The following is a 27,393-nucleotide window of genomic DNA, read 5'->3' as shown; positions in this document are numbered from 1 at the left end:
CTCACTGACAATATTGCACCTACTTATGTTCCTATACATGCACAATTAGCTGACATTTTTACTAAGGCTCTTGGTCCCACTCAGTTCACTTCTTTGCTGTGCAAGTTAGAAATATGTAATTTACATGCTCTAACTTGAGGGGATAATGAGATCATGATGAGATAATAAAATCTGTGTGCAATTGTCATCCCGTATTATTAGTATGTGATAATGTAAATCAATTTATTTAGTCTAGAAGTAATCTTAAGAGTTTTATTTGGAAAATCAATCTATATAGTCCAATCTTAGGAGATTTTGTTGTAACTCTCTTGTATATATTTGTGTCTTAGCAAGATAAAACAAAATTATTTTGTCATAGAATCCTTTAATATATTTCAAAATAATCATTTTATAATATAAAAAAATCCTTTGTAAAAAAACTATTTTAGAATAAATTTTTTTCTATTATAAAATAGTTATTCCAAATATATATATATATATATATATATATATATATTAAAATATTTGTTTCTATTATGAAATAAGATTTTTGAGAATTTTTTTTAAAAGAATTTTTTCTATTTCAAAATAGTTTTTGGGATTATGTATACTATAGTTATTCTGAAATAACCAACAGAAGCTTCGGATTAGTGATTTGCTTTCTAGGGACATTTTTGTCCATTTAGTTTACTTTGGGAGATACAAGATTTAAAATGAGAGGTGGAGAGTTCAAATGCTTTATTTGCTTCCTTTTATTGAAAAGTCAAATTGGGACGAGAGTTGGACTTTTAACGGCCCAGAGAGCTAGCCAAGGTAAACATGAAAGGCTAATGAATCTACCAAACGAATCCCTGATGGCATCACAATCCCAAAGAGAATGCATGTGATATTCTGATGTTAAGATCGTTGCATTATCACCAGTTAAATCTTATTTAAATTATTGAGCCTTCAAATAAAGGGCAAGTTCCCGAGTTTTTAAAATTTTAATTTTTAGTTGCTAAACAAAAATTTCACATGTTAGTTGTTATGTTCTTAAACATTTTTTTTAATTAAGATTTTAGTCCTTACGGTTTATTTATGCCGTTAAAGACGTAACATTAATTTTGATATGTTTCCTACGAAAGGGAAAGGAAAGAGGAGAAACCGAAAAAAGATTGAAAGCATGAACCATGAAAGGAAAGAAAAATAATTTATAATATTTCACATTGAGGGTGAGCTAAATTGTTCTTATCTTTTTATTTTCTCTGCTTTTTTATTTGTTATTAGTTATAAAATGAGCAAAACTGTGAAATTATTTCTGTGATGGGAGTCACAGTAATCTCCCAAAAAATGACAATTTCCAGATTCTAACGCACGAAGGAGAAATTAAAAAAAAATAATTAAAGTGAATAAAAAATAATAAAGCCAAAGAAAAAAAGCAAAAGCTGAAGTAGTAGTTGATAAAATGCAAAGGCAAGAAAAGCATGACCTACTGCTGACTAGGTGTATGTATGATCACAAATCAGTATATACATTCCATGATGGTGGGGACAGTCATAGGCTAATTAATTATTTGTGTTTCTAAGTTGTGATAGGTATGCATGACTCTAAGTTGACTGCTACGTCTATGAATTTATTTTGGTCAACGAGGTTAATTAATCTGCTTATGAGTTATGAGCTTCAAGAGGGATATTCATGTGCATGTGCATGATTGAAGAGGATGACCAATATGCAGCGAGTGGTTTCATCTTTCATGTCTTTGTTTCTTATTCTTTGGATGTTTGTGGTGCTTGACTTAGTGATCAAGGTTTCTGGCAACGCAGAAGGTGACGTTTTGTGCTTACTTGGTGCTTCAATTTATTACTTTTGTTTTATTTTATTTTCCTGTTTGTGTTCTTTTTTGAATTGTTGACTTTAGCTGTAGTGTTTCTGGCTCATATGTTTGAATGAGTGATAAAACTGGAGAAGGAGTTAGTAATAGGCTTTTATGTTGGAGACTTGGAATAGCTAGCTTTTGAAATATTAATTCACCTTGTTATATGCCTTTGTCTGTAATATTTTTGTTAATAGAAATAGAATGCTACCTTATCAAAGAAAGTGAAGATTTATGAGCTACATATGGAGAATCAAATTGGGCAAGATGAACCAATTTGGTTTTCTACCAAAATCCTTGTGTTTGATGAGGTTATGGTGAACTAACGGTGAGATCTAACACTGTTATAGTGGATGACAGGGTATGCAATATGAAAAAAAAATTAGGAGATTAAATTGAACTGAAAAAAGTTAAGGACGAAATTGAAAACAATCTTTAAATTAGAGGACTAAAATGCTAATTTTAAAATGTTTAAAGTTATGCTTGGGGAGTTCTTGAGGAACTTGGACTTCGTGTTTTTACTTTCTGTATTTCACACAATTTCATTAGAGCAACATAATTTTTTATACCTGTTTGATTTTTTTACTCCTATCAGTTTAAAATATGTTAAGGATGTTTTTAATTGTACTTGAATATAATATTACTTCTATGACAGGTGATGCTCTGATGGCATTGAAGAACAATATGATTGATCCTAGTGATGCTCTTCGTAGCTGGGATGCTACCCTTGTCCATCCTTGCACATGGTTACATGTTTTTTGCAACAGTGAAAATAGCGTAACTCGTGTGTAAGATATCTCTGTTATTTTTACTTGGAGTTTTATGAAAGTTTGTGCATATAGTGAAAAAAGAAAAATGTTTGCCCAGTGATCTTGGAAATGAAAACCTTTCGGGTCAACTTGTTCCACAGCTTGGTCAGCTCCCAAATTTGGAATACTTGTAAGTTACAAAACAGATATGATATTGCTGGCTCAAATTTACATCTTTTCTGATTAGATTTTGCCTAACTTTTACTTGTAATTTTTTATTGTTGGTTGAAACTGATATGACCAGGCAAGGCTATTCTAAAAGTAAATACAATAACTGTGTTATTCAGAAAATTTCCTGACGATTTCTTTTATATACTTGTTACTTTATGATAATGATATGTTAATTACATCAAGTAACAAGTCCTCGATCAAGAAGTTAAAAACTCAACCGAGTGCAGCTAAGAAAATTCTTGGTATGGAGATTCACATGGACTGTCAAGCAGGAAGAGTATTTTTGTCACAAAAGAAATATATCAAAAAAGTTCTTGAAAGTTGAGATGTTTGATATGAATAATTGGAAACCTGTTTTTACACCATTCGCTGCACATTTGAAGTTATCCTCAGACCTTTGCTCACAAATGAAGGAAGGGATGAACTGCATGTAACACATTACTTATATTAGTGTAGTTGATAGCCTTATGTATGCTATGGTGTGCACTACGCCTAATTTAGCATATGTTGTTAGTATGCATAATGCTAGGATCATCAAGAGTGTTATAAAATAGATTAAGTATCTAAAGGTACTTGTGATATCAGTTTAGTATTTGACAAAAGTAAGGCTACAGCCAATGATATTTCAAGTTTTGTTGATTCAGATTATGGTGGTGATCTTTATCAAAGATCTCTTTCTAGCTATATCTTTTACTCTATGTAACTGTGCTATCAGTTGGAAAGCTACACATAAATCTGTTGCTGTATTATCTATAACTAAAGTAGAACCTATTGCAGCAACAGAGGGTGTGAAGGAGGTTAAATTCGAGGTTTGGTTAATGAACTTGGTCTAACACAGAATGTTGTTGTATTTTGTGGTTGTCAAAGTACCTATTCACTTGACTAAGAATAATTGTTACTATGACAGACTAAAATACATTGATGTAAAACATCACTTTATGCAAGATATTGTTGTTGTTGGTAAAGTTGTAGTTCAAAAGAGTCATATTCGGTAATCCTGCAGATATGCTAAGTTACTTTCAAATGCTAAGTTTCAAGATTACTTGGAGTTGGTTAGTTTTTACAACACTTGCATGCCCCTTAAGGCATTATATGGCGATGAGCAACTAGTCGAATTCAAGTGCAGGTGGAGATTGTTAAGTGAATGATTCAAATTCCTCGACTCCTTAAAACTATTGGTGCTAATGGTTATATTTTCATATAATCCTTATTTCATTTGAATGGTCCAAAAGCTTTCTTGACACCTGTAAAAGGTGGCTAAGCTATTTGAATTTTTCCATCAACTCATAAGCTCATGAATTCTTTTTATTTCCAGTCTTTATGAGAGTTTTCTTTGTTCTTTATCCTTATTGTTTTTAGAGGATTTTTGTTACTCTCCTTGTCAAAGTGGAATTACGTTGCTTTCTGTCTACTTGCCTATAGTTTTCGAATTGATTTGATCCTGTGCTTTTGCATAGCACATATACCTTGACATTTTATGTAGTTGAATTTTTACCATATCGATTTCTATTAGATTTTAACCCGTGACAGCATTGATACAAATGTATTATGCCATTTTCAGTTATTCATTAGACTTTTTTCTCTGCCCAAATCTATACATTTTTCTTTTCAATGACAGGGAACTTTATAGTAATAATATAACTGGGGAAATCCCAGTAGAGCTTGGAAGTTTGACAAACTTGGTGAGCTTGGATCTTTACTTGAACAAAATTACTGGTCCCATTCCAGATGGATTGGCCAACCTTAAAAAATTAAAATCCCTGTAAGATCTGCTTTCCTTTATTTCTTATCTTTAATCAACAAAACTTATTTAAATCAGTTTCAATTTTGTTTTTTCATTTAGCATTCTTAAGTTTTGCTTTCCCTCATAAAATGGTTATAGATTATGCAACCAAAATATGAATTTCAGTTCCAACACATCTTGTAATATACTTTGAGCACTTGCCCAAGAGAACAATCATTCTACATAATCACATGAAATAGATGCTTATATAAGTTACCAACAAGTAATTATGGCACACACCCACCACACTTGCTACTTAATTATTGTTTGCTGTCATGTCTTGTTGTCAATAGTTTATTATCTGCAAACTAAATGGCTCTGCTCCATGAACTAGGCGTCTCAACAATAACAGCTTGTCAGGAAACATTCCTGTGGGTTTGACCACTATTAATTCACTGCAAGTGCTGTGAGTTTTACTTCTCTGTCTAGATGCATTGCTGTGCTAGTATTGTGTTATTTTATGTGTAAACTGTAAACTGACTGCATGATCATTGCTGAATCTAGGGATTTAGCAAACAATAACTTAACAGGAAATGTCCCAGTCTATGGTTCTTTTTCAATTTTTACTCCCATCAGGTTGGTAAACATTTTTTTTATAAGCTCATTGGGAGAACCACACTGCAACCCTTGGCCAATAGCCATATTCTAGTTAGAGAATCCATTGTAAACCTCACATCAGAATCCCATATTTCTGTTGTGGGACACAACTATTATTATCGACGGATGAGATATCAAATTTTTACTAATCCCTTTATTCATTGTTACAGTTTTAAAAATAATCCTTTCTTGTATCAAACCACTCCAGTTACACCAGCTGCTACACCGCAACAAAATCCTTCAGGTTTGTTGGTATTTGCTTTATTGTTGATAATGAATTTAATTTTTCAAAGAATAACCTGCCCTAAAAACATATGCTAAAAATATAGCTCTTAATTACTCTCACTTGTGAGAGTCCACTGGGATTGAAACACGGACAGAATAAAGTCTTGCAACTAAATTTAAAATTAAACCAACTTTAAAAAACTTCGTACCCCATTGCCTAGAGGCTCTTCGCTATGCGAAGGTATGGGGGAGGGATGTTGTACGCAAGCAACACAACTCTACACGACTGGATCAACTAGAATTTATACAACTCGAATTTTGATAATATGTAAAAGGTTTTCAATTTTGGTGGTATTGACTTTTGTTTCTTTTACAAGCTGAATCCACACCTTTCCTTTCCATATACTTATTCTTCCTTCACCCTTTGCTGCCAAAAGGAAAGGAGAAATGAAGGTATTGATAATGGATAGGTTGCAAGGTTTTTTTTCCCAAATGCTTAACATAACAATGTGGGTTATGAGCCTAACTCAACCTTACAAAACCGATTATAAGGTTGAGTTAGGTTCATAACCCACATTGTTACAAGGTATCAAAGCCTATCCTAGATCTCCATTGGTGGGCCCCTTGTGTTTATCACACTCTAGGCGGGTAACTTTGAGCGTGATGTGGAGTGTTGGAAAGTCACTTTAATTGTGGTCACCCCTAGCCCACCTTAGTTGTGGCAGGTAGCAGTGGGCAAAGAGGGGTGTGTTGAAATTCCACATTGTGACGTGGGCAAAAAGGGACGTGTTGAAGTCTCACATTGGCTAGAGATAATGCCGAGATAGAGTATATAAGTGAGGAACAATCCTCACCTTGTAAGCTAGTTTTGTAAGATTGAGTTAGGCCCTTATCCCATGTTGTAACATGGTATTAAAGCCTATCTTAGATCCATTGGAAGAGTGATACAAACAAGGGGCCCACAGCCCACTTATTATGTAATTTTGGATGATTTCTGTGACTGAACCTTTTCATTCTTAAAAGTTTTAAATGTATTGAACAGGACAGACTGATTGTTACTGAACAGTGATCTTCGATGATGTAGATACCTTAAGCATAACTTCTTCTGCATGCTTAAATATATAGTTTCTTAAGGTGAATGTCTTAGGACTCATGAACTTATTCTGAGTCAACAGAGGGAGAAGACTAGAGTGGGGAGGGGCATATATTCGAGAAAGAAGAAAAGTGGGACAGGGGAAGAGTTAGTTGGACTTGGTGAGGCATGTTTTTAGCATTCTGTTAAGAGAAAAAGGAAATGAGAGAAGCGGGAGAGAGAAGAGTTTTCCAATTTGGAAAGAGTGACTCTTCCTCTGAAGCTGGACCATTATAGTTGTTACTTTTGTTTGAAGAATACCACACTACATTTTTCAGTCTATTCAATGCGAAGCAAACTTTTGGAATTTAGTTATAGTTTCCCATTTAATTCTGTTAATCCTTGTAGGTAATGGTATCACAGCCATTGGAGTCATTGCAGGAGGAGTTGCTGTGGGTGCTGCACTGTTGTTTGCATCCCCAGTAATTGCAATTGTTTACTGGAATAGAAGGAAGCCACCGGATGATTACTTTGATGTTGCAGGTTGGCTGATTAACAGAAAATATGGTATACATACTGATTAAAGCTGCTTTTTCTAGCCATAACTGATTTTCGTGTGTCCTCCAATGGCAGCTGAGGAGGATCCTGAAGTTAGCTTTGGTCAGCTTAAAAAGTTTTCACTGCCTGAACTGCGGATTGCAACAGATAACTTTAGTAACAACAATATTCTTGGTAAAGGTGGATATGGCAAGGTTTATATAGGACGTTTAACAAATGGTGGTAATGTAGCAGTAAAAAGACTTAACCCTGAACGCATCCGAGGCGAGGATAAGCAATTTAAAAGAGAAGTGGAAATGATCAGCATGGCTGTGCATCGAAATTTGCTTCGCCTGATTGGTTTTTGTATGACGTCTTCTGAACGCTTGCTTGTGTATCCTTTAATGGTTAATGGAAGTTTAGAGTCATGTTTACGAGGTACCCTTGTTAGTCTACTCTATCGAGGAGGATTAAAGTATGTGATATGCATTGCTTTTATTTCTAATTTACCTCAATGTGTTTCTCAAGTAAAAAATCTTTTCTCTTATATGTCCTTTTCTGGTAGTAATGAAAGCCTTACTTTTCATGTCAAATGTCTTTCACCTATGCTTATTTATTTTTTGTAAAATAAAAATTATGTATGTCTGACATGTTATCTCTATCAGGGCACATTCACACAACAATCTGGAGATATATAAGTAGCTCAAATTTGATCCTTTGTTAGTGCCAGGTTTTTAATACATCTTTTAATGTGGTTGAAAGAGAATAAAAATCAACTCTTCTGCTAAATAGCATAAAAGCAATTAAAATTTCTTGTATTTCAATTTCAACATGTTTATTTTTTTAAAATTAAAATGTTTTTATGTATATTGGTTGTATTTTATAGAGCCTTCGGAATCAAAACCACCACTTGAATGGCCGATGCGGAAGCGTATTGCTCTGGGAGCTGCTAGGGGGCTTGCTTATTTGCATGATCATTGTGACCCAAAGATTATTCATCGTGATGTCAAAGCTGCTAACATATTGTTGGATGACGAATTTGAAGCAGTTGTAGGAGATTTTGGTTTAGCAAGGATTATGGATTACCAAAATACTCATGTTACTACTGCTGTATGCGGTACGCATGGCCATATAGCACCAGAGTATCTCACAACTGGAAGGTCTTCAGAGAAGACTGATGTTTTTGGATATGGCATGATGCTTCTTGAAATAATAACTGGACAGAGGGCTTTTGATTTAGCACGATTCGCCAGGGATGAGGATATCATGTTGCTTGAATGGGTAGGTATTATTATTATGTTTAGAGTAAAGCACTACTTTGCTTCTTGTTTTCTTGAGAAGGTGCAATAGATAAGTTCAGTACAGGATGAGGAGTTCTTGTTTATTGTTATACATTCCCAGTTTAAGTTTTGAAACTTCATTTGTTCCCTATTCTGGTTTTGCATTGTCGTATGACTAGCCTTTGCTTTGAAAACAAGATACAAAGTTAATCTGGTAGTTCTTATTTCGGTCCCAGTTTATAGAATCTCATGTTCCTGATTGCTGTTTAGTTTCAGCTATGTAGATGTTAGCACCAATGACTAATGGTTTTTTTTTTTTTGTTGGCAAATGACATTATTTTGATCCCAGGTGAAAGTACTTGTGAAAGACAAGAAGTTGGAGACACTGGTGGATGCAAATTTACGGGGAAATTGTGATATAGAGGAAGTAGAGGAGTTGATCCGGGTGGCCTTGATATGCACACAAAGGTCCCCTTATGAAAGACCAAAGATGTCTGAGGTGGTGAGAATGCTGGAGGGTGAAGGTTTGGCAGAAAAGTGGGATGAATGGTTGAATATGCAAGAGGATATACAAAATTTCACCTTCAATCTCTGCACTCCTTATGACTCAAATCCAAATATTCAACCAGATGTTCTGTCAGGTCCTAGATGATCTTTGAAGGGAGAAACATTTTGAATAATGAAACATTTAGCAAGGGAAGAGACGCATTGTAGAAACAAATAGTTTTCTCTAAAAGCTGCAAAATGTTGGTTTAGTGCATCTTATAACTAGTTTGCCATGCAGTGGTGAATAACATCCTGTGTCTAAACATTCCTAAGTCTTTGATCACCGTTACTTCACTGCATTTTCAATAAGTGTTTGTCCTACATTTTGAATAGGTTCTTCATGAAGACATGAACTGTAGATGCCGGGTTATATGTAGTTAGTCTCATATTTTTTAGGTGTATAACCGGACACTGGCTGTTGTGGGTGGGGGAATATATAGTGATTTATGGTCTACCAGTTAAAAGGAGATGTCCGAGTGAGTGGTAGTTATTTACTCCCATCAAGTTGGTGCAAATACTTTTGTTTATAACTAGTATTATAATTAAGGGATGAGATATAATTTTTTAGTATTGTATGTGTTCTCCTCTATAGTGATTGAATCATGATTGGAAGTAGCTTTAACACTGTCTCTATTAATCAAAATTACTCTTAAAATATGACTTTTAAAATAATTCTTACAAAAATCAATAATTTTAGCATGTATAATTCTATGTTAAATTATAATATAAAATCATTTAAGCTGTAAATATATTTTAATTGAAAAAAATATTATATACATATAATAGTCTATGACTACTATCCAAGGAGTGTAATTCACATGATAAGACATAGCGACTTTGTAGAAAGAGCATAAATTCGATACATGTGGAATATACTGTTGGGGAAGAGTGATGAGTTTTTAGTGTAATTACATCCTAGATCAAGAATTAGTCTCATAACTTGATCAAAGGATAATTAGGGGTTAACTCAAATGTTTCCTACCAAAAATAGTTTATCACTACTTTAAAAAATTATATAATTTTCATTTAATCTTAATAACTCAAATGCAATCTAATAATTTATATTTATAATTCTCATTCATTTTCTATCCATAACAACAATTGTCTTTGATATAGTATTTCCTATGAAAGTACACAGAAAAACAATAGGAAGGATGAATCATGGGATATGAAAGGCGGGAAAAATTATTTATAATATTTTAGATTAAGATTAGAAAAATTGTTCCAATCTTTTATATTTTTTGCTTTCCCATTTGTTAACAATTATAAAGTAAGCAAAATTATAAAATTATTTCTCTGGTGAGAATGACGGTAATCTCCTAAAATGATAATTTCCAACGCCAATCGCCTAGAACGTAATGAACACATGGTCCACTAATGGATCTATTTAGGGAAAGCCTTGATACCACTCTTTTAAAAGTTTTAAACTTATTGAAAAGGACAGACTGATTGTTACATCTTCGATGATGTAGATACCTTAAGCATAACTTCTTCTACATGCTTAAATGTATAGTTTCTTAAGGTAATGTGTTAGCACTCCTAGATTTATTCTGAGTCAACAGAGGGAGAAGACTAGAGTCTAAAGGGTGTAACACCTTCTACCACACATTTATGTACTAATAATAAAAAAAATATGAATGCACAATTAATTAAAAGTTTTAAATATATTAAATAAAAATATTTCAAAAGGATAAAAGATTCATATTTATTTTTCTAATATTATAATAGAATTTGTCCAACTAACCCGTGTTTTTCGCACGATTATCCAGTTTTATTCGACTACCTCATTTAATGCGGTAGAAATAGAATACAAATAAACTCCAATGCTAAAATAGCATAAAAGCAATTAAAATTTCTTGTAGTTAAATTTCAACATGTTTTTTAAAATTAAAAATATTTTTATGTATATTGATTGTATTTTTGTAGATCGTCTAAAATCACAACCACCACTTGAATGGCCGTATTGCTCTGGGAGCTGGTAAGGGGCTTGCTTACAGCTTCCGCCCATAGATTCTTTGGCAGGTTCTTGTGCTGTAGCATCGATCGAGCCATTTCCACAATGGTTTTGTTTTTTCCTTTTAGTGACACCATTCTGTTGTGGAGTGTGACGAACAGTCAGCTCCTTCTTGATGCCATGATCATTGCAAAAATTGATGAATATGTGCCCATTGAATTATCCCCCGCGATCTGTTCTCAAGATTTTGAGGGAATGCCCACTTTGCTTTTCCACTAGGGCCTTGAACTCCTTGAAGCAAGAGAATGCATTGAATTTTTGTTGGATGAAGTACACCTATATCATTCGGGTGTAGTCATCAACGAAGAGGAGAAAATATCTTCTTCCACCAAAGCTGGGGGTACTTGATGGTCCCTAGATATCAGCATGCACCAATTGAAGTGGAGCTTTAGCTCTCCAAGATGTTTTTTGGAAATGGTAACCTGTGCATCTTGCCATAAATGCAGCCTTCACAAACTTTAAGGTTAGATGAAATAAAAGGAAGCCCAAGCACCATATTTTTTTGTTTTAATAGTTTGAGGCCATTAAAGTTTAGATGACCATACCTCAAGTGCCACAGTATGGACTCATCCATATTCTCACATTTCAATGCATTGTTTTTCCCAAATGGCATAAATAGAGGAAATACTTTATTAGGAACTATTTTGATAGAAATAATTTGCCCCTTTCTTTTATCAATGATATTACTTTTATCATCATCAAAGATGACTTTATAATTTTTATGAATAAGTTGACCAACACTTAGAAGATTTTGAGTAAGACCTGGCACATAAAAAACATCATGGATATATTTTTGGCTACCATTTTGAGTTTTAACAGCAATGGTGTCTTTTCCTTCAACTGTTTGAACATTTCTATCACTAAGTGTAACTTTGGATTTTATTGTCTCATCTAGTTGCACAAAGCAACTTTTGTTTTTTGTCATGTGGTTTGAACAACCACTATCAACATACCATACATCTCTTAATTCTTGAAAAGATAAAGCGGAGTACAAAGTATGATCAAGGGATTCTTTATTTTCTAGAAAATTTGCTTCTTCTTTTTGTCGGTAAAAACAATCTTTTTCGTAGCGTAGGTGTCTTTTGCACTTTTTGCATTTGTACCGACAATCATTTGTATCATGATTATTTTTCTTGCATAATTTGCAATAGGAGCTTGAAGCATTATGACTACATTGCTTTCCGCTCCTTTTACCACGATTAGTAAATGCTCCTCCTCTTTTTTGAGGAAATTTACCGTGGTTATTTTTCTTATCTCCATCATTTTTAGAGATATTAATTTTAGATTGGAATGCTTGCTCTAGTGGCTGCTCAAATCTTTTCATTCTAGCTTCATAAGCTTCTAAATAGCTCATTAATTCTACTAGAGTGAGTTTAGATAAATCTTTTGATTCTTCTATGGCAGCCACAATATGATCATATTTTACGGGAAGACTTCTTAATATTTTTAGTATTATTTTCTTGTCTTCAATCGTGTCCCCGTAACTTCTAATTTGATTGAATATATTAGAGACACGAGAGAAGAAAGATTGTATAGATTCATCTTCCCGCATTATTAATGTATCAAAATCTTTCCACAAAGATTGAAGTTTAATAGAAATTACCTTGTCTATGCCTTTAAATTCATTTTTCAAGAGTCTCCCACGCCTCCTTTGCATTTTTTGCTTGCATGATTCTTGAAAAGATCTCTCTACTAACTCCTTGTTGGATGAATAGCAGAGCCTTAGCATCACGTTGCTTGTTTTGCTTGTATTCCTTTTGCTTTGTTGCTGTCCACGTAGCCAATTCTTCTTGACTTTCTGGGACTGGATAGTCATTCTCTATAACATCCCACAAGTCTTGTGAGATGAATAGAATTTGTATTTGGATGCTCCAATAATCATATGCTTCCCCATTAAATATGGGAACTAAGGTTTGGTTATAGTTGAAGATTGGTGGGCTAGGTGATGTAGCAAAGGCCATAGGATCAACACTGCTCTGATGCCACTGTTAGGATATGGGACGTGGTTATATCTTTTTTCTATGGAAGGATATGATAGAAATGTATGATAGAAATGATGGGAGTAGGAAGAGGATGAGTTTTCAGAAAATTGACACCTTAACTTGAATTGTGCTTATTAGCTTCTTGACTTACATTACATGACTTGCTACAACTTATGCCTTTATATAGGTTACATAGGTGATTTCTACACACTTCTATACTACTTAGTCCTAGAGTCTTCTAGACTCATCTATCATCTATCATCCATCTCTATAATGTTCTAGGTGCTTCTATGACTTTAGATAATAAGATATTTTTCTACATCCGTCAAGAAGTTTTTACACACTACAACATCTCTATAAGTGTAGAACTCTCTAAATAATAGACCACCAATTATACATCTACACTTTTCTAGATTAATCTTCAACAAAAGACGCATTGTAGAAACAAATAGTTTTCTCTAAAAGCTGCAAAATGTTGGTTTAGTGCATCTTATAACTAGTTTGCCATGCAGTGGTGAATAACATCCTGTGTCTAAACATTCCTAAGTCTTTGATCACCGTTACTTCACTGCATTTTCAGTAAGTGTTTGTCCTACATTTTAATAGGTTCTTCATGAAGACATGAATTGTAGATGTCGGGTTATATGTAGTTAGTCTCATATTTTTTAGGTGTATAACCGAACACTGGTTGTTGTGGATGGGGGAATATATAGTGATTTATGATCTACCAGTTAAAAGGAGATATCCGAGTCAGTGGTAATTATTTACTCCCATCAAGTTGGTACAAATACTTTTGTTTAAAACTAGTATTATATTTGAGGGATGAGATATAATTTTTTAGTATTGTATGTGTTCTCCTCTATAGTGATTGAATCATGGTTGGAAGTAGCTTTTACACTGTCTCTATTAATTAAAATTACTCTTAAAATATGACTTTTAAAATAATTCTTGCAAAAATCAATAATTTTAGCATGTATAATTCTATGTTAAATTATAATATAAAATCATTTAAGCTGTAAATATATTTTAATTGAAAAAAATATTATATACATATAATAGTATATGACTACTACCCAATGAATATAACTCAAATGATAATACATTCAGACTTTGTAGAAAGAACATGAATTCGATACATTCAGAATATATTATTGGGGAAGGGTGATGAGTTTTAAGTGTAATTACATCCTAGATCAAGAATTAGTCTCATAACTTGATCAAAGGATAATTAGGGGGCTAAATGTCCTAATTACGATAGTTCAACCAAAAATAGTCTATGACTACTTGAAAAAATTATATATAATTTTCATTTAATCTTAATAACTCAAATATAATCTAATAATTTATATTTATAATTCTCATTCATTTTCTACCCATAATAACAATTGTCTTTGATATAGTATTTCCTATGAAAGTACACACAAAAACAATAGGAAGGATGAACCATGGGATATGAAATATAATATTTTAGATTAAGATTAGAAAAATTGTTCCGATCTTTTATATTTTCTGCTTTCCCATTTGTTAACAATTATAAAGTAAGCAAAATTATAAAATTATTTCTCTGATGAGAATGACGGTAATCTCCTAAAATGATAATTTCCAAGGCCAATCGCCTAGAACGTAATGAACACATGGTCCACTAATGGATCTATTTAGGGAAAGCCTTGATACCACTCTTTTAAAAGTTTTAAACTTATTGAAAAGGATAGACTGATTGTTACATCTTCCATGATGTAGATACCTTAAGCATAACTTCTTCTACATGCTTAAATGTATAGTTTCTTAAGGTAATGTGTTAGCACTCCTAAACTTATTCTGAGTCAACAGAGGGAGAAGACTAGAGTCTAAAGTTTGTAACATCTTCTACCACACATTTATGTACTAATAATAAAAAAAAATATAAATGCACAATTAATTAAAAGTTTTAAATATATTAAATAAAAACATTTCAAAACGATAAAAAATTTATTTATTTTTGTAATATTATAATAAAATTTATTCAACTAAATAATAAAATTATCTTGACTCAAAAGAAAATTATTCAAAAAATAAACTAAAAACTGAAAATGATAAAAACTGCAAAGAATGATCCTTTGTTAATGCTCCTGTTTTTCGCGCGACTATCCAGTTTTGTTTGAGTATCTGTTGAAGATATACTTTTGTAACTGCATAATATTTTATTTTTCAATTTTTAAAATAGGATTTAGTAAATAAGTTGATTCCCTATATTTTAGGAGTAAGTCAGTTTTAATAGATTAGCCTAGTTAATAAGTGGTTCCTATCTTTAAGGAGCAAGTTAGTTTTAATATTCTGTTTTGTTAATATCTTGTTATCTAATTAGTTTATCTTTTGCTATTTATTGTATCGTTGCTGAGAACAATTTGAATTAGAATAGAATAATTCTATTTCCTCTGCATACGTATTGTCTCTCTTCTCTCCTCTCTTTTTTATAATTTCCTTCACAAAACCAACATTTGGTATCAAGAGCCTTATTCTTACGGGACCTCTACCATGGAAGGTGAAACAAGTTTTTCCCACATAACTCTTCCAATCTTTGATGGAGAGAATTATGATCTTTGGGAAGTGAAAATGCAATCCTACATGGAGTCTTTGGATTTATGGGATGCTGTGGAAGAGGATTATGAAATATATCCGCTGCCTGAAAATCCCACCATGGCCCAAATTAAAAATCACAAGGAAAGAAAGATGAAGAAGGCAAAGGCGAGGTCATGTTTGTTCACTGGTGTTTCACAAATGATATTCATCAGAATCATGACTCTTAAATCACCCAAAGCAATTTAGGATTATCTGAAAGAGGAATACGCTGGAGATGATAGAATACGAAGCATGCAAGTGCTGAATTTAAGGAGAGAATTTGAGCTTCAAAGGATGCAAGAGTCAGAGACAATCAAAGAATACTCAAACAAATTATTGGGTATTGCCAACAAGATAAAGTTGTTGGGAAGTGATTTTGCTGATTCGAGAATTGTAGAGAAAATTTTGGTAACGGTGCCGGAGAGGTATGAAGCATCTATAGCTTCATTGGAGAACACAAAGGATCTGTCGAAAATCACATTGGCAGAAGTGCTACACGCCCTGCAAGCTCAAGAGCAGCGAAGGTTGATGAGGCAAGATCGTGTTGTCGAAGGTGCTTTGCCCGCCAAACATCATGAAGTTGATGAAAACAAAAAGGATTTTTTCAAGAAGAACCAACCAGCAAGCAGCGAAAATAGTGCAAACAACCAAAACAAAGGTAAGGATAAAAAGAAAAATTATCCACCTTGTCAACATTGTGGCAAAAAAGGTCATGCACCTTTCAAATGTTGGAGGAGACCAGATGCAAAATGTAACAAGTGCAACCAGATAGGGCATGAAGCGGTGATCTGCCCCAACAAAAATCACCATGATGAGGGAGCTCAGATTGCTAATCAAGAAGAAGAGGACCAACTGTTTGTGGCCACATGCTTCTTGAGTAGTGAATCAAGTGAAAGTTGGTTGATTGATAGTGGTTGTACGAACCACATGACATATGATAAGACTTTATTCAAGGATTTGAAGCCAACTAATGTCTCAAAGGTCAGAATTGGGAATGGTGGCTATATTCCTGTAAAAGGAAAAGGAACTGTTGCAATTTCAACGTGTTCAGGTATCAAATTAATATTAGATGTTCTTTATGTACCTAACATTGACCAAAACTTGCTAAGTGTAGGTCAGTTGATTAAAAAGGGATTTAAAGTGTCCTTTGAACATCAACATTGCTTTATCTATGACAATTTTGGCCGGGAAGTTCTAAGGGTTAAAATGAAAGGTAAAAGCTTCTCATTTGATCCAGCAGAGGAGGAGCATACAACCTATTTCACTCAAGTCACACCCACGGAATTCAAGCACAAGAGACTTGATCATTGCCGTCTTGAAAGAATGCTAAACATGGAAAAAAGGAAATATGCAAAAGAAAATTTGAAGAAGTTTCAAATGGAGGAATGCAAATCTGTTAGCACTCCAATGAATCAAAAGGAGAAGTTCAGCAAGAAAGAAGGTGTTGATAACATTGATGAAGGATATTATGGGAGCTTGATTGGATGTCTAATGTATCTCACTTCAACAAGGTCAAATATTCTATTTGCTCAAAAGAACAAAATTGAAATTTTTGTTGACAATCAAGTAGTCATTGCTATTGCAAACAATCCCGTGTGTCATGGGAAGACTAAACATTTCAACATCAAGTTCTATTATTTGATAAAGATGCAACAAAGTGGTGAAGTGAACTTAATTTATTGTAAGTCTAAAGATCAACTGGCTGACATGTTTACAAAGTCACTACCTATCAACAAACTTGAACTCAAAGAATTGGAGTTTGCAGTTCCAAAAGCAAGGAGGAGTGTTGAAGATATACTTTTGTAACTGCATAATATTTTATTTTTCAATTTTTAAAATAGGATTTAGTAAATAAGTTGATTCCCTATATTTTAGGAGTAAGTCAGTTTTAATAGATTAGCCTAGTTAATAAGTGGTTCCTATCTTTAAGGAGCAAGTTAGTTTTAATATTCTGTTTTGTTAATATCTTGTTATCTAATTAGTTTATCTTTTGCTATTTATTGTATCGTTGCTGAGAACAATTTGAATTAGAATAGAATAATTCTATTTCCTCTGCATACTTATTGTCTCTCTTCTCTCCTCTCTTTTTTATAATTTCCTCCACAAAACCAACAACAGTATCTCATTTAATGCAGTCGAAACAGAATACAAATAAACTCCTATGCTAAAATAGCATAAAAGCAATTAAAATTTCTTGTAGTTAAATTTCGACATGTTTTTTAAAAGTAAAAATGTTTTTATGTATATTGATTGTATTTTTGTAGATCGTCTAAAATCACAACCACCACTGTTAAGGGGCTTGCTTATTTGCACGATCATTGCGACCCAAAGATTATTCATCGTGATTTCGAAGCTGCTAATATATTGTTGGATGAGGACTTTGAAGCAGTTGTTGGAGATTTTGGTTTAGCAAAGCTTATGGATTACAAAAATACTCATGTTACTGCTGCTGTACGTGGTACGCTTGGCCATATAGCACCAGAGTATCTCGCGACTGGAAAGTCTTCAGAAAAGACAGTTGTTTTTGGATATGGTGTGATGCTTCTTGAACTAATAACTGGACAAAGGGCTTTTAATTTAACACGACTTGCCATTAATGATGAAGTCATGTTTCTTGAATGGGTAGTTATTATGTCTCCTAAAGATATATATGCTATTAGTACTTCTTGTTCAATTAGCAGCTGCCACATGTTTTTCTAAATATTGAGGTTGAAGATGATCCAATAGAAGGAAATCGTATTGTTGAACACTAAATATAATTTATTCCACTTTCAGCTATTTCTATTTCTTGAGTTCAGGATGAGTTCTTGTTTGTTGTTGTTCTACATTCCTAGTTGAAGTTTTGAAACCTCTTTTGTTCCCCTATTCTGGTTTTGTATTGACGTATAACTACCCTTTGCTTTGAAATTAAAATACAAAATTGATTTGGTTCTTCTTATTTCTGTCCCAGATTCTAGAATCCTATCTTCTTGGTTGCTGTTTAGTTTTTTTTTTTCATCATCTATGTACTGATGTTAGCACCAATATGACTAATGGTTTTTGTTGGCAAGGTGAAAATACTAGTGAAAGACAAGAAGTTGAAGATACTGGTAGCTCCCCTTTGGAAAGACCAACGATGTCTGAGGTGGTGAGAATGCTAGAGGGTGATGGTTTGGCAGAAAAGTGGGATCAGTGGGGGAAGAAAGAGGATATGATCCAACAAAATTTCAGCCCCTTTAATCTCTACACTCCTTGTGACTCAACTTCAAATATTCAACTGTCAGGTCCTAGATGATCTTTGAACAGACAGAAACCTTTTAAATACTGAGACGTTTAGCAAAGGAAGAGACGCTTTGTAGAAACAAATAGTTTTCTCTCAAAGCTGCAAAAAATGTTGGTTTAGTGTGCCATCTAGTGGTGAATAACAACTCTTTGCATTTAAGCTAGAGAAATAACCCTGGCTCCTTGAAAGAATTTTGTTTTGAAGTTGAAGGAAAATACAATAAAGGGGATAGATTATTAGTATAATTTTTCAGACATGTGAAGGAAAAGGGAAAAAAATAGAAGATAAAGGAATCTAGAGGGAAGAGAAAATTATTTATAATATTTAAATTAATGTTAACTCAACTGTTCTCATACTTTATTTGAGATTAATTTTTTATTAATAAAGTTTTTCTTTTTTTGCACTGTCTAATAATTAAAAATAATCTTAAATATAACTTTCAAAATAATTCTTACGAAAATCAATAATATTACCATTTACAATAACATATAAACTGTCAATATATTTTAATTAAATTTACTTTATTTTCTTCTCTTTCTCATCTGTTAATATTTATAAAGTCAGCAAATTTGTGAAAGTATTTCTCTATTGGAGTGACAGCAATCTCCCCAAAATGACAATTTAGAGTTTTTTTTAAGCCAAAGAATAAAAAAGCTCACTTGACTCCGTGTGTGATGACAAATCAGTAAACGCACACGTGATGTCATAATCATGCAGAAGTTTCTTCGTATACACAGGGCAATGTGGTGTGGTGGGGACAGTTGTAAGAATCCAAGCGCGCGTCTTTGACCCTCTTCTCTTACTCTCTTTGTTCAAACTTCTAACTGCTTCAAAAGTCTTGTGAGTGAAACCATTGTCCCTCCTTCCTTTTCCAACTTCATTTTCATCTGAAACCTCACTTTCTCACCACATCATAGTTTTCATAATAATAACAAGAAGTAGAAATTTCTCAGTAAAAGAATGCAAGATTCATTGACTTGGCTCTCCAGTGACCAGTCTTCTCCCAAGTTTAAGGCTTGTGTGGCTGGAGAACCTCACTATCTCAAAACTGTTGCCGCCTGCAGCATTTTTCTTTGAAATTGATGACCCCCACATGAGATTCTAGCTAGCTCCATATTCCAAAGTAAGAAGTGACAGAAGAAAAGGAGGAGAAATTAGAAGAAAAAAAATCCAGAATTCGGTTATGGTGTAAGTGTATAACTCTAAGTTGACTGCTATTTGTTTTGGTCAACTTGGTCTATTTGCTTATGAGCTTTGAAGGGTATAATGAAGATCAATTAGTAATCAATAGGGGCTGTGGATGAGGTATATTCAAGTTCATGTGCATGATTGAAGAGGATGGCCAACATGGAGCGAGTGATTTCAGATTTCATGTCTTGGTTTCCTCTTTGGGCAATTTTGGTGCTTGACTTGCTGCTCAAGGTTTCTGGCAACACAGAAGGTGGGTGGGGACTTTTTGTGCTTACTTGTTGCTTGACTTGATGAATTTTATTTTGTTTTCCCGTTTTTGTTCTTTTTGTTGCCTTTCAGCTGTATTTGATTGAGTAATAAAACTGGAGGAGTTAGTATGCATTGTGAAAAAACAAATTAGGGGAATAAATTAAACTGAAAAAAGGACGAAATTGAAACCAATCTTTAATTTAGACGGTTAATATATTAATTTTGCCTTCTAAAAATGTCTATGGTGACCAACGGGGGCTGGGTCTGGCGAAAGGAGCTAGTCTCCCACAACGTGGTGAACCAAGATTCAAATCCCCGCTAGGAGAGGTGCCCACATGTAGTGTTTGACCGTGCCTCGAACAGGATTACCTCCAAAGAAGGAGACATGTGGGAAACCAAAAAAATGTCAATGGTGTGTTGGTTTTCTATATGACTAGCTTTGGTTGTTTGTAGGTCGTAAACTGAAAAATGTTTGATGGGGAATTCTTTAGGAACTTGGGATTCCGTGTTTTTACTTTATGCCTTTCACCCAATTTCATTAGAGCAACATAAATGTTGACACCTGTTTGATTTTTTACTCCTATTGATTTAATATATTAAGTACTTCTATGACAGGTGATGCTCTGACTGCATTGAAGAACAGTGTGAGTGATCCTAACAATGTTCTTCAAAGTTGGGATTCTACACTTGTCGATCCTTGCACATGGTTTCATGTTACTTGCAACAATGAAAATAGCGTGACCCGTGTGTAAGATATCTCTGTTATTTTTACTTGTAGTTTTATGAAAGTTTGTGCATATGGTAAAAAAAAACGAATTTTTGTTTGGCTAGTGATCTTGGAAATGCAAACCTTTCCGGTCAACTTGTTCCACAGCTTGGCCAACTCCCAAATTTGCAATACTTGTAAGTTACAAAACAGATATGATATTGTTGGCTGAATTTACGTCTTCTTTTCTGAGTATATTTTGCTTAACACTATTTACAGATTGATATTTCATTAACTTTTACTTGTAACTCTTGATTGTTTGGCTGAAACAGATGTGATTATGCAAGGTTATACTAAATGTCAATATGATGACTGTTATTCAGAAAATTTACTGATGGTTCTTTTTTATACTTGTTACTTTATGTTAATGATATGTTGATTACATCATGTGACCAGTCCTTGATCAAGAAGTTAGAAACTGAACTCAGGAATGAGTTTGAAATGAAAGAACTGGGTGCAAATTTTAAGTTATCTTCAGACCTTTGCCCACAAACGATGGAAGGGATGAAGTGTATATAACATACTGCTTATACTAGTGTAGTTGACAGCTTTCTATATGTTATGGTGTGCACTAGATCTAATCTATAGCATATTTTACATAGAGTAAAGATATAGCTAGAAATAGAAGGTTGGTTTGCACTGATTTAGATTATGGTGATGATCTTGATCTTGATGTCTTTCTTGATATATCTTTACTCTATGTAGCTGTGCTATCAGTTGGAAAGCTACTCATCGATCAATTGCTGTATTATCTAGGACTAAAGTAGAACTTATTGCAGCAACAGAGGGTGCGAAAGGATGCTATTTGGCTTGAGGTTTGGTTAATGGACTTGGCCTAACACAAGATGTTCTTGATGTATTTTGCGTTAGTCAAAGTGCCTATTCACTGGATTAAGAATAGTCATTTTCACAACAAGACCAAACACATTGATGTAAAAGTCACTTTATTCGAGTTGTTGTTGTTGGCAAATCTGTAGTGCAAGAGATTCACATGTTCGATAATCCAGCATATTGCTTGGAGTTGGTTAGTCTTTACTGCACTTGCCTACCCCTGAAGGCTTTATATGGCGATGAGGAACTAGTCAAATTTGAGTGAAGGTGGAGATTGTAAAGTGGATGATTCAAATTCTTCCACTTTAAAACTATGGATACCAATGGTTATAATTTGATTTTCATATAAACCAAAATTTATTTGAATGGTCCAAAAGTTTTCTTTTCAGCTGTAAAAGGAGGCTATGCTATTTGAGTTTTTTCATTAACTCATGAACTAGTCAATTCTTCGATCCTGTGCTTTTGCATAGCACATATACCTTGGCATTTTGTGTAGTTCAATTTTTACTTTATGAACGTCTATTAGATTTTAATACAAATGGGTTATGCAATGTTTAGTTATTCACTGGACTTTTTTCTCTGCCCAAATCTGAACATTTTTCTTTTCATTGACAGGGAACTTTATAGTAATAATATAACTGGGAAAATCCCAGATGAGCTTGGAAGTTTGAGAAACTTGGTGAGCTTGGATCTTTACTCGAACAACATTACTGGTCCCATTTCAGACAACTTGGCCAACCTTAAAAAACTACGTTTCCTGTATGGCATGTCTTCCTTTATCTCATATCTTTAATCAGCGAGACTTATCTAAATCAGTTTCAATTTTGTTTCTTCATTTAGAATTCACAATTTTTCTTTCCCACATAAAATGGTGGCAGATTATGCACCGTCTATTTCAGTTCCAACACTTGAAATATACTTTGAGCACCTGCCTCAAAGAAGTATCATTCTACATAATTACATGAAATAGATGCTTATATAAGTTACCAACAAATTATTATAGCACACACCTACCACACTTGCTACTTAGTGATTGTTTGCTGTATTGTCTTGTTACTCTTCTCTTTTAATAGTTTATTATATGCAAACTAAATGGATCTTCTCCACGAACCAGGCGTCTGAACAATAACAGCTTGTCAGGAAAGATCCCTGTTCGTTTGACCACTGTTGATTCACTTCAAGTTCTGTGAGTTTTACTCCTATATCTAGATACATTGTTATACTTGTGTTGTGTTATTTAATGTGTAACCTGACACCATGTTCATTGTTGAATCTAGTGATTTATCGAACAACAACTTAACTGGAGACATCCCAATCAATGGTTCTTTTTCAAGTTTTACTCCCATCAGGTTGGTACAAATAAATTTGTTTGTTTTGATAAGCACATTGGGAGAGCTACACTACAACTATTAGCCAATGGTTATTATGGTCGGAGAGACCAATTATAAACCCCACAGAATCCCATCTGTCCGATGCAGGACACATTACTATTATGATCAACGGATGAGATATAAATTCTGTACTAACCCATTTATTTGTCATTGCAGTTTTAGGAATAATCCTTCATTGAATAATAACACCCTTGTACCTCCACCGGCTGTCACACCGCCACAAAGTTCTTCAGGTTTGTTGGTATTTGTTTTATTGTTGGTAATGAATTTATTTTTTCAAACAATAACCTGACCTAAAAGCATAAGCTGAAAATATAACGGAAAATGCCCTCTCGTGTGAGAGTCCACTAGGCTTGAAATGCAGACAGAATTACAACTAAAACTGACAACAAATCAACTTTTTTTAAAATTGTAAGACTCGGGGCAACAGTCAAACTCTACACCATCAGGTCAACTAGAATTTGATACCATGTAATTTAAACCACTAAGAGAAGCAAAGGCTCAATAGTGGTGTTTTACAATTAAAAATTAATACTATGTATAAGGTTTTCAATTTTGGTGGTATTTTACTTTTGTTTCTTTAACAAGCAGCATCCACTCCATTCCATTCCATACTACAAATATTTCCTTCAGCCTTTTGATAGTTGATAGGTTACATGGGTTTTTATCAAGTGCTTATTCTGTAATTTTTGGATGATTTTTGCAACTGAATCTTTTCATTCTTACAAGTTTTAAATTTATTGAAAAGACAGATTGAGTGTTATTGAACAATGATCTTTGATGATGGAGATACCTTAAGCATAACTTCTACATGCTTAAATGTATAGTTTCTTGAGGTGAATGGTTTCTGTGTTTTCTTTCTGTTTAGTATCCTAACAGAATGTTACTCATGGTCCAATTCAAGAAAAGGGGTTAATAATAATGTTGATTTTTTTTCCTATGCTATTCAATGGGAAGCATAGCTTTGGAATTGAGTTATAGTTTCCCATTTTATTCTGTTAATCCTTGTAGGTAATGGTAACCGTGCTATTGTAATCATTGCTGGAGGAGTTGCTGTGGGTGCTGCACTGTTGTTTGCAGCTCCAGTAATTGTACTTGTTTATTGGAAAAGAAGGAAGCCAAGGGACTTTTTCTTTGATGTTGCAGGTTGGTTGGTTGTTTTAATAGATTAAAGCTGCATATGATACCCATAACTGATTTTTGTGTGTACTCCACTGGCAGCTGAGGAGGATCCTGAAGTTCACCTTGGTCAGCTTAAAAGGTTTTCACTGCGTGAACTGCAAGTTGCAACAGATACCTTTAATAACAAAAACATTCTTGGTAAAGGTGGATTTGGCAAGGTTTATAAAGGACGCTTAACAAATGGTGATCTTGTAGCAGTAAAAAGACTTAAAGAGGAACGAACTCAGGGTGGGGAGATGCAATTTCAAACTGAAGTGGAAATGATCAGCATGGCTGTCCATCGAAATTTGCTTCGCCTGCGTGGTTTCTGTATGACACCTACTGAACGCTTGCTTGTGTATCCTTTCATGTCTAATGGAAGTGTAGCTTCATGTTTACGAGGTACCCTTATTAGTCTACTCTATTGAATCCCTATTGAAGAGGATTAATGTGACATGACATACATTGCTCTTTTTTTTTTAACTTATTTACCTCAGTGTGTTTCTCAACTAAATATCTTTTCTCTCGTATATCTTTTTCTGCTAGTTATGTAAACCTTACTTTTCATGTCAAATTTCTTTCAAGTTTGTTCTTTTATTTATTTTTTTGTAAAATAAAAATTGTGTATGTCTGACATGTTATCTAGCAGGGCACATTCACACAACATTTAGGAAATATATCAGTATCTTAAATTTGATCCAGTCTTAGTGCCAAATTTTTCTAAGCATTCATCCAGTCTTGTTGATCAAATCATTTAATGTGGTCAAAATAGAGAATCCAAATCAGCTCTTCTGCTGTTAAATTTCAAAATCTGCTTTCAAATTAAAAATGTTTTTATTTATATTGAATGTATTCTTGTAGATCGTCCGGAATCACAACCACCACTTGAATGGCCAAAACGGAAGAATATTGCTCTAGGAGCTGCTAGGGGGCTTGCTTATTTGCACGATCATTGCGACCCAAAGATTATTCATCGTGATGTCAAAGCTGCTAACATATTGTTAGATGATGACTTTGAAGCAGTTGTAGGAGATTTTGGTTTAGCAAAACTTATGGATTATAAGGATACTCATGTTACTACCGCAGTACGCGGTACAATTGGCCATATAGCACCAGAGTACCTCTCAACTGGAAAGTCTTCAGAGAAAACTGATGTTTTTGGATATGGTGTGATGCTTCTTGAACTAATAACTGGACAGAGGGCTTTTGATTTAGCACGACTCGCCAATGATGATGATGTCATGTTGCTTGACTGGGTAGGTATTATGTTTACCAAAAATATGCTATTTGTACTTCATGTTCAATTTAGCAGCCATATGTAGTTTTCTAAAAATTATGAGGTTGAAATTGAACCAATGGAAGGAAACATTTTTGCCTCAAATGTTCATGATTTCAGTATAGGATTTGCAATTATTGCTTATTCCTGCTGGATATTCCTAGTTGAAGTTTTGAAACCTCTCTTTATTCCCTCTTCGAGTTTTGTTTTGTTGTATAACTACCTTTGCTTTGAAAAAATAACAAATACCAAATTGATTTGGTTGTTTCTATCTGTCCCAGATTCTAGAATCTCATATTCCCAGTTGTTGTTACATTAGCTATAAGCACTGAAATTAACACCAATTGTTAATGGTTTTTCTTGGCAAATGACATTATTTTGATCCCAGGTGAAAGCACTTCTGAAAGACAAGAGGTTGGAGACACTGGTGGATACAGATTTAGAGGGAAAATATGAGGAGGCGGAAGTAGAGGAGTTAATCCAAGTGGCCTTGCTATGCACACAAAGCTCCCCTATGGAAAGACCAAAGATGTCTGAGGTGGTGAGAATGCTAGATGGTGAAGGTTTGGCAGAAAAATGGGATAAATGGTGGCAGAAAGAGGATATGATCCAACCAAACTTCGACCCCTCCAATCTCCACAATGGTTATTGGCGGCCATTATTAGACTCAACTTCAAATATTGCACCAGATGAACTGTCAGGTCCTAGATGATCTTTGAACAATGAAACGTTTAGCAAAGTAAGAGACGCTTTGTAGAAACAAATATGTTTCTCTCAAAGCTCCAAAATGTTGGTTTATTAATGCACCGTATAATTAGTATGCCATTATTAGACTCAACTTCAAATATTGCACCAGATGAACTGTCAAGTCCTAGATGATCTTTGAACAATGAAACGTTTAGCAAAGTAAGAGACGCTTTGTAGAAACAAATATGTTTCCCTCAAAGCTCCAAAATGTTGGTTTATTAATGCACCGTATAATTAGTATGCCATGCAGTGGTGATAACAGCTTGTGTCTAAATATTCCTTAGTCTTTGATCACTGTTACTTCACTGCATGTTCAAAGAGTGTTACTACAACACTTTGAATACATTCTCCATGAACCACGTAGATACCAGGTTATATTGGTGCCATATTTTTTACGTGTAAACTGACACTGATCATTGCAGAATATATATAGTGATTTATGAAACAACCAGTTAAAAGGATATGTCAGAGCCAATGATTATTATTATTTACTCCCATCAGGTTGGTGCAAATACTTTTGTTTATAGCTGCTATTATTGAGGGATGAGATATTATTTTTTGGTAATGTCTTTGTTCTCTATAGTAATTGAACCATGGTTGAATGTGCTTTTTTTATAGTAATACATGTCATATTTATAGACTTATAATATTTTAATAATTTTTTTTCAAAATTATAACATTATTCTATTAATTTTAAGATTACTGTAATAAATAAATGAAAAAAATAATTGGCAGTATTCACTACAATATTATTAAAAATTTATTTTAATAATTAAAATATATTCTATTCAATATATCATAAATATATATAGTATTCCCTTTGCATTTAAAATTGCTATGACAATGGGTCCTAAATCACGTAAATAACTAATAGTGTATAACCGTATTAAGTTAGAGTTCACATATAAGCTTTAGTAGAAAGTTTGCTAAAAAAAATAAGCTAATTTAATATTTTTTATAAAATTTATTAAAATAAGTTATAAAACAAAAAATATAATAAAAAAAAGGTAAGCAAACTTAACTACCTTACAGACAACTAACGTGAGTGGTAATTAACGCAGCCTGATTGATAAC

The 27,393-nt window shown here is 33.7% G+C and overlaps 3 protein-coding genes across 5 annotated transcripts; all 3 read left to right on the top strand.

Moving 5' to 3' along the window:
- Positions 1-1,501: 1,501 nt before the first annotated feature.
- Positions 1,502-9,421, top strand: LOC114412585 (BRASSINOSTEROID INSENSITIVE 1-associated receptor kinase 1-like). The gene is made up of 11 exons (XM_028376538.1): positions 1,502-1,784; positions 2,487-2,619; positions 2,699-2,770; positions 4,430-4,573; positions 4,929-5,000; positions 5,099-5,170; positions 5,362-5,435; positions 6,897-7,031; positions 7,122-7,463; positions 7,912-8,306; positions 8,655-9,421. Exons 1-11 carry the CDS (start codon positions 1,679-1,681, stop codon positions 8,955-8,957), a joined length of 1,848 nt encoding a protein of 615 aa, XP_028232339.1. The 5' UTR covers positions 1,502-1,678; the 3' UTR covers positions 8,958-9,421.
- A 6,276-nt stretch (positions 9,422-15,697) lies between these two features.
- On the top strand, positions 15,698-18,719 carry LOC114411312 (L-type lectin-domain containing receptor kinase IV.2-like). Its single transcript, XM_028375030.1, has 3 exons — positions 15,698-16,299; positions 17,710-17,978; positions 18,496-18,719. The coding sequence occupies exons 1-3, from the start codon at positions 15,698-15,700 to the stop codon at positions 18,717-18,719; spliced, it is 1,095 nt and encodes a 364-aa protein (XP_028230831.1).
- An 833-nt stretch (positions 18,720-19,552) lies between these two features.
- LOC114412584 (BRASSINOSTEROID INSENSITIVE 1-associated receptor kinase 1-like) lies at positions 19,553-26,780 on the top strand. 3 transcript variants are annotated; one of them, XM_028376537.1, is made up of 12 exons: positions 19,553-20,148; positions 20,763-20,895; positions 20,979-21,050; positions 22,360-22,503; positions 22,859-22,930; positions 23,022-23,093; positions 23,292-23,368; positions 24,147-24,281; positions 24,357-24,698; positions 25,158-25,552; positions 25,961-26,280; positions 26,448-26,780. In XM_028376537.1, the coding sequence occupies exons 1-12, from the start codon at positions 20,046-20,048 to the stop codon at positions 26,449-26,451; spliced, it is 1,869 nt and encodes a 622-aa protein (XP_028232338.1). In that variant the 5' UTR covers positions 19,553-20,045; the 3' UTR covers positions 26,452-26,780. The 3 variants fall into 3 exon arrangements, with proteins under 3 accessions (XP_028232338.1, XP_028232336.1, XP_028232335.1); XM_028376535.1 differs by having other exon boundaries at positions 19,554-19,895; positions 19,999-20,148; positions 25,961-26,780; XM_028376534.1 differs by having other exon boundaries at positions 19,554-19,895; positions 19,989-20,148; positions 25,961-26,780.
- Positions 26,781-27,393: the final 613 nt, after the last annotated feature.

Source organism: Glycine soja, chromosome 5 (assembly GCF_004193775.1).
Source record: "Glycine soja cultivar W05 chromosome 5, ASM419377v2, whole genome shotgun sequence".
NCBI lineage: Eukaryota > Viridiplantae > Streptophyta > Magnoliopsida > Fabales > Fabaceae > Glycine > Glycine soja.
Note: the sequence above shows the minus strand (reverse complement) of the source record. Positions and strands in the feature narration are given on the sequence as shown.

Bases quoted from the DNA above. Each gene is read 5' to 3' on its own strand.
- LOC114411312 (XM_028375030.1), top strand. From the start codon at position 15,698: ATGCAAGTGCTGAATTTAAGGAGAGAATTTGAGCTTCAAAGGATGCAA. The intron at 16,300-17,709 runs GTTTGTGGCCAC...GTATTTTTGTAG, and splicing joins CAAGAAGAAGAGGACCAACT to ATCGTCTAAAATCACAACCA. The intron at 17,979-18,495 runs GTGTGATGCTTC...TTTGTTGGCAAG, and splicing joins GACAGTTGTTTTTGGATATG to GTGAAAATACTAGTGAAAGA.
- LOC114412584 (XM_028376537.1), top strand. From the start codon at position 20,046: ATGGCCAACATGGAGCGAGTGATTTCAGATTTCATGTCTTGGTTTCCT. The intron at 22,504-22,858 runs GTATGGCATGTC...TCCACGAACCAG, and splicing joins CTTAAAAAACTACGTTTCCT to GCGTCTGAACAATAACAGCT. The intron at 24,699-25,157 runs GTACCCTTATTA...GTATTCTTGTAG, and splicing joins TGTAGCTTCATGTTTACGAG to ATCGTCCGGAATCACAACCA.
- LOC114412585 (XM_028376538.1), top strand. From the start codon at position 1,679: ATGACCAATATGCAGCGAGTGGTTTCATCTTTCATGTCTTTGTTTCTT. The intron at 2,620-2,698 runs GTAAGATATCTC...ATGTTTGCCCAG, and splicing joins GAAAATAGCGTAACTCGTGT to TGATCTTGGAAATGAAAACC. The intron at 5,436-6,896 runs GTTTGTTGGTAT...TAATCCTTGTAG, and splicing joins ACCGCAACAAAATCCTTCAG to GTAATGGTATCACAGCCATT.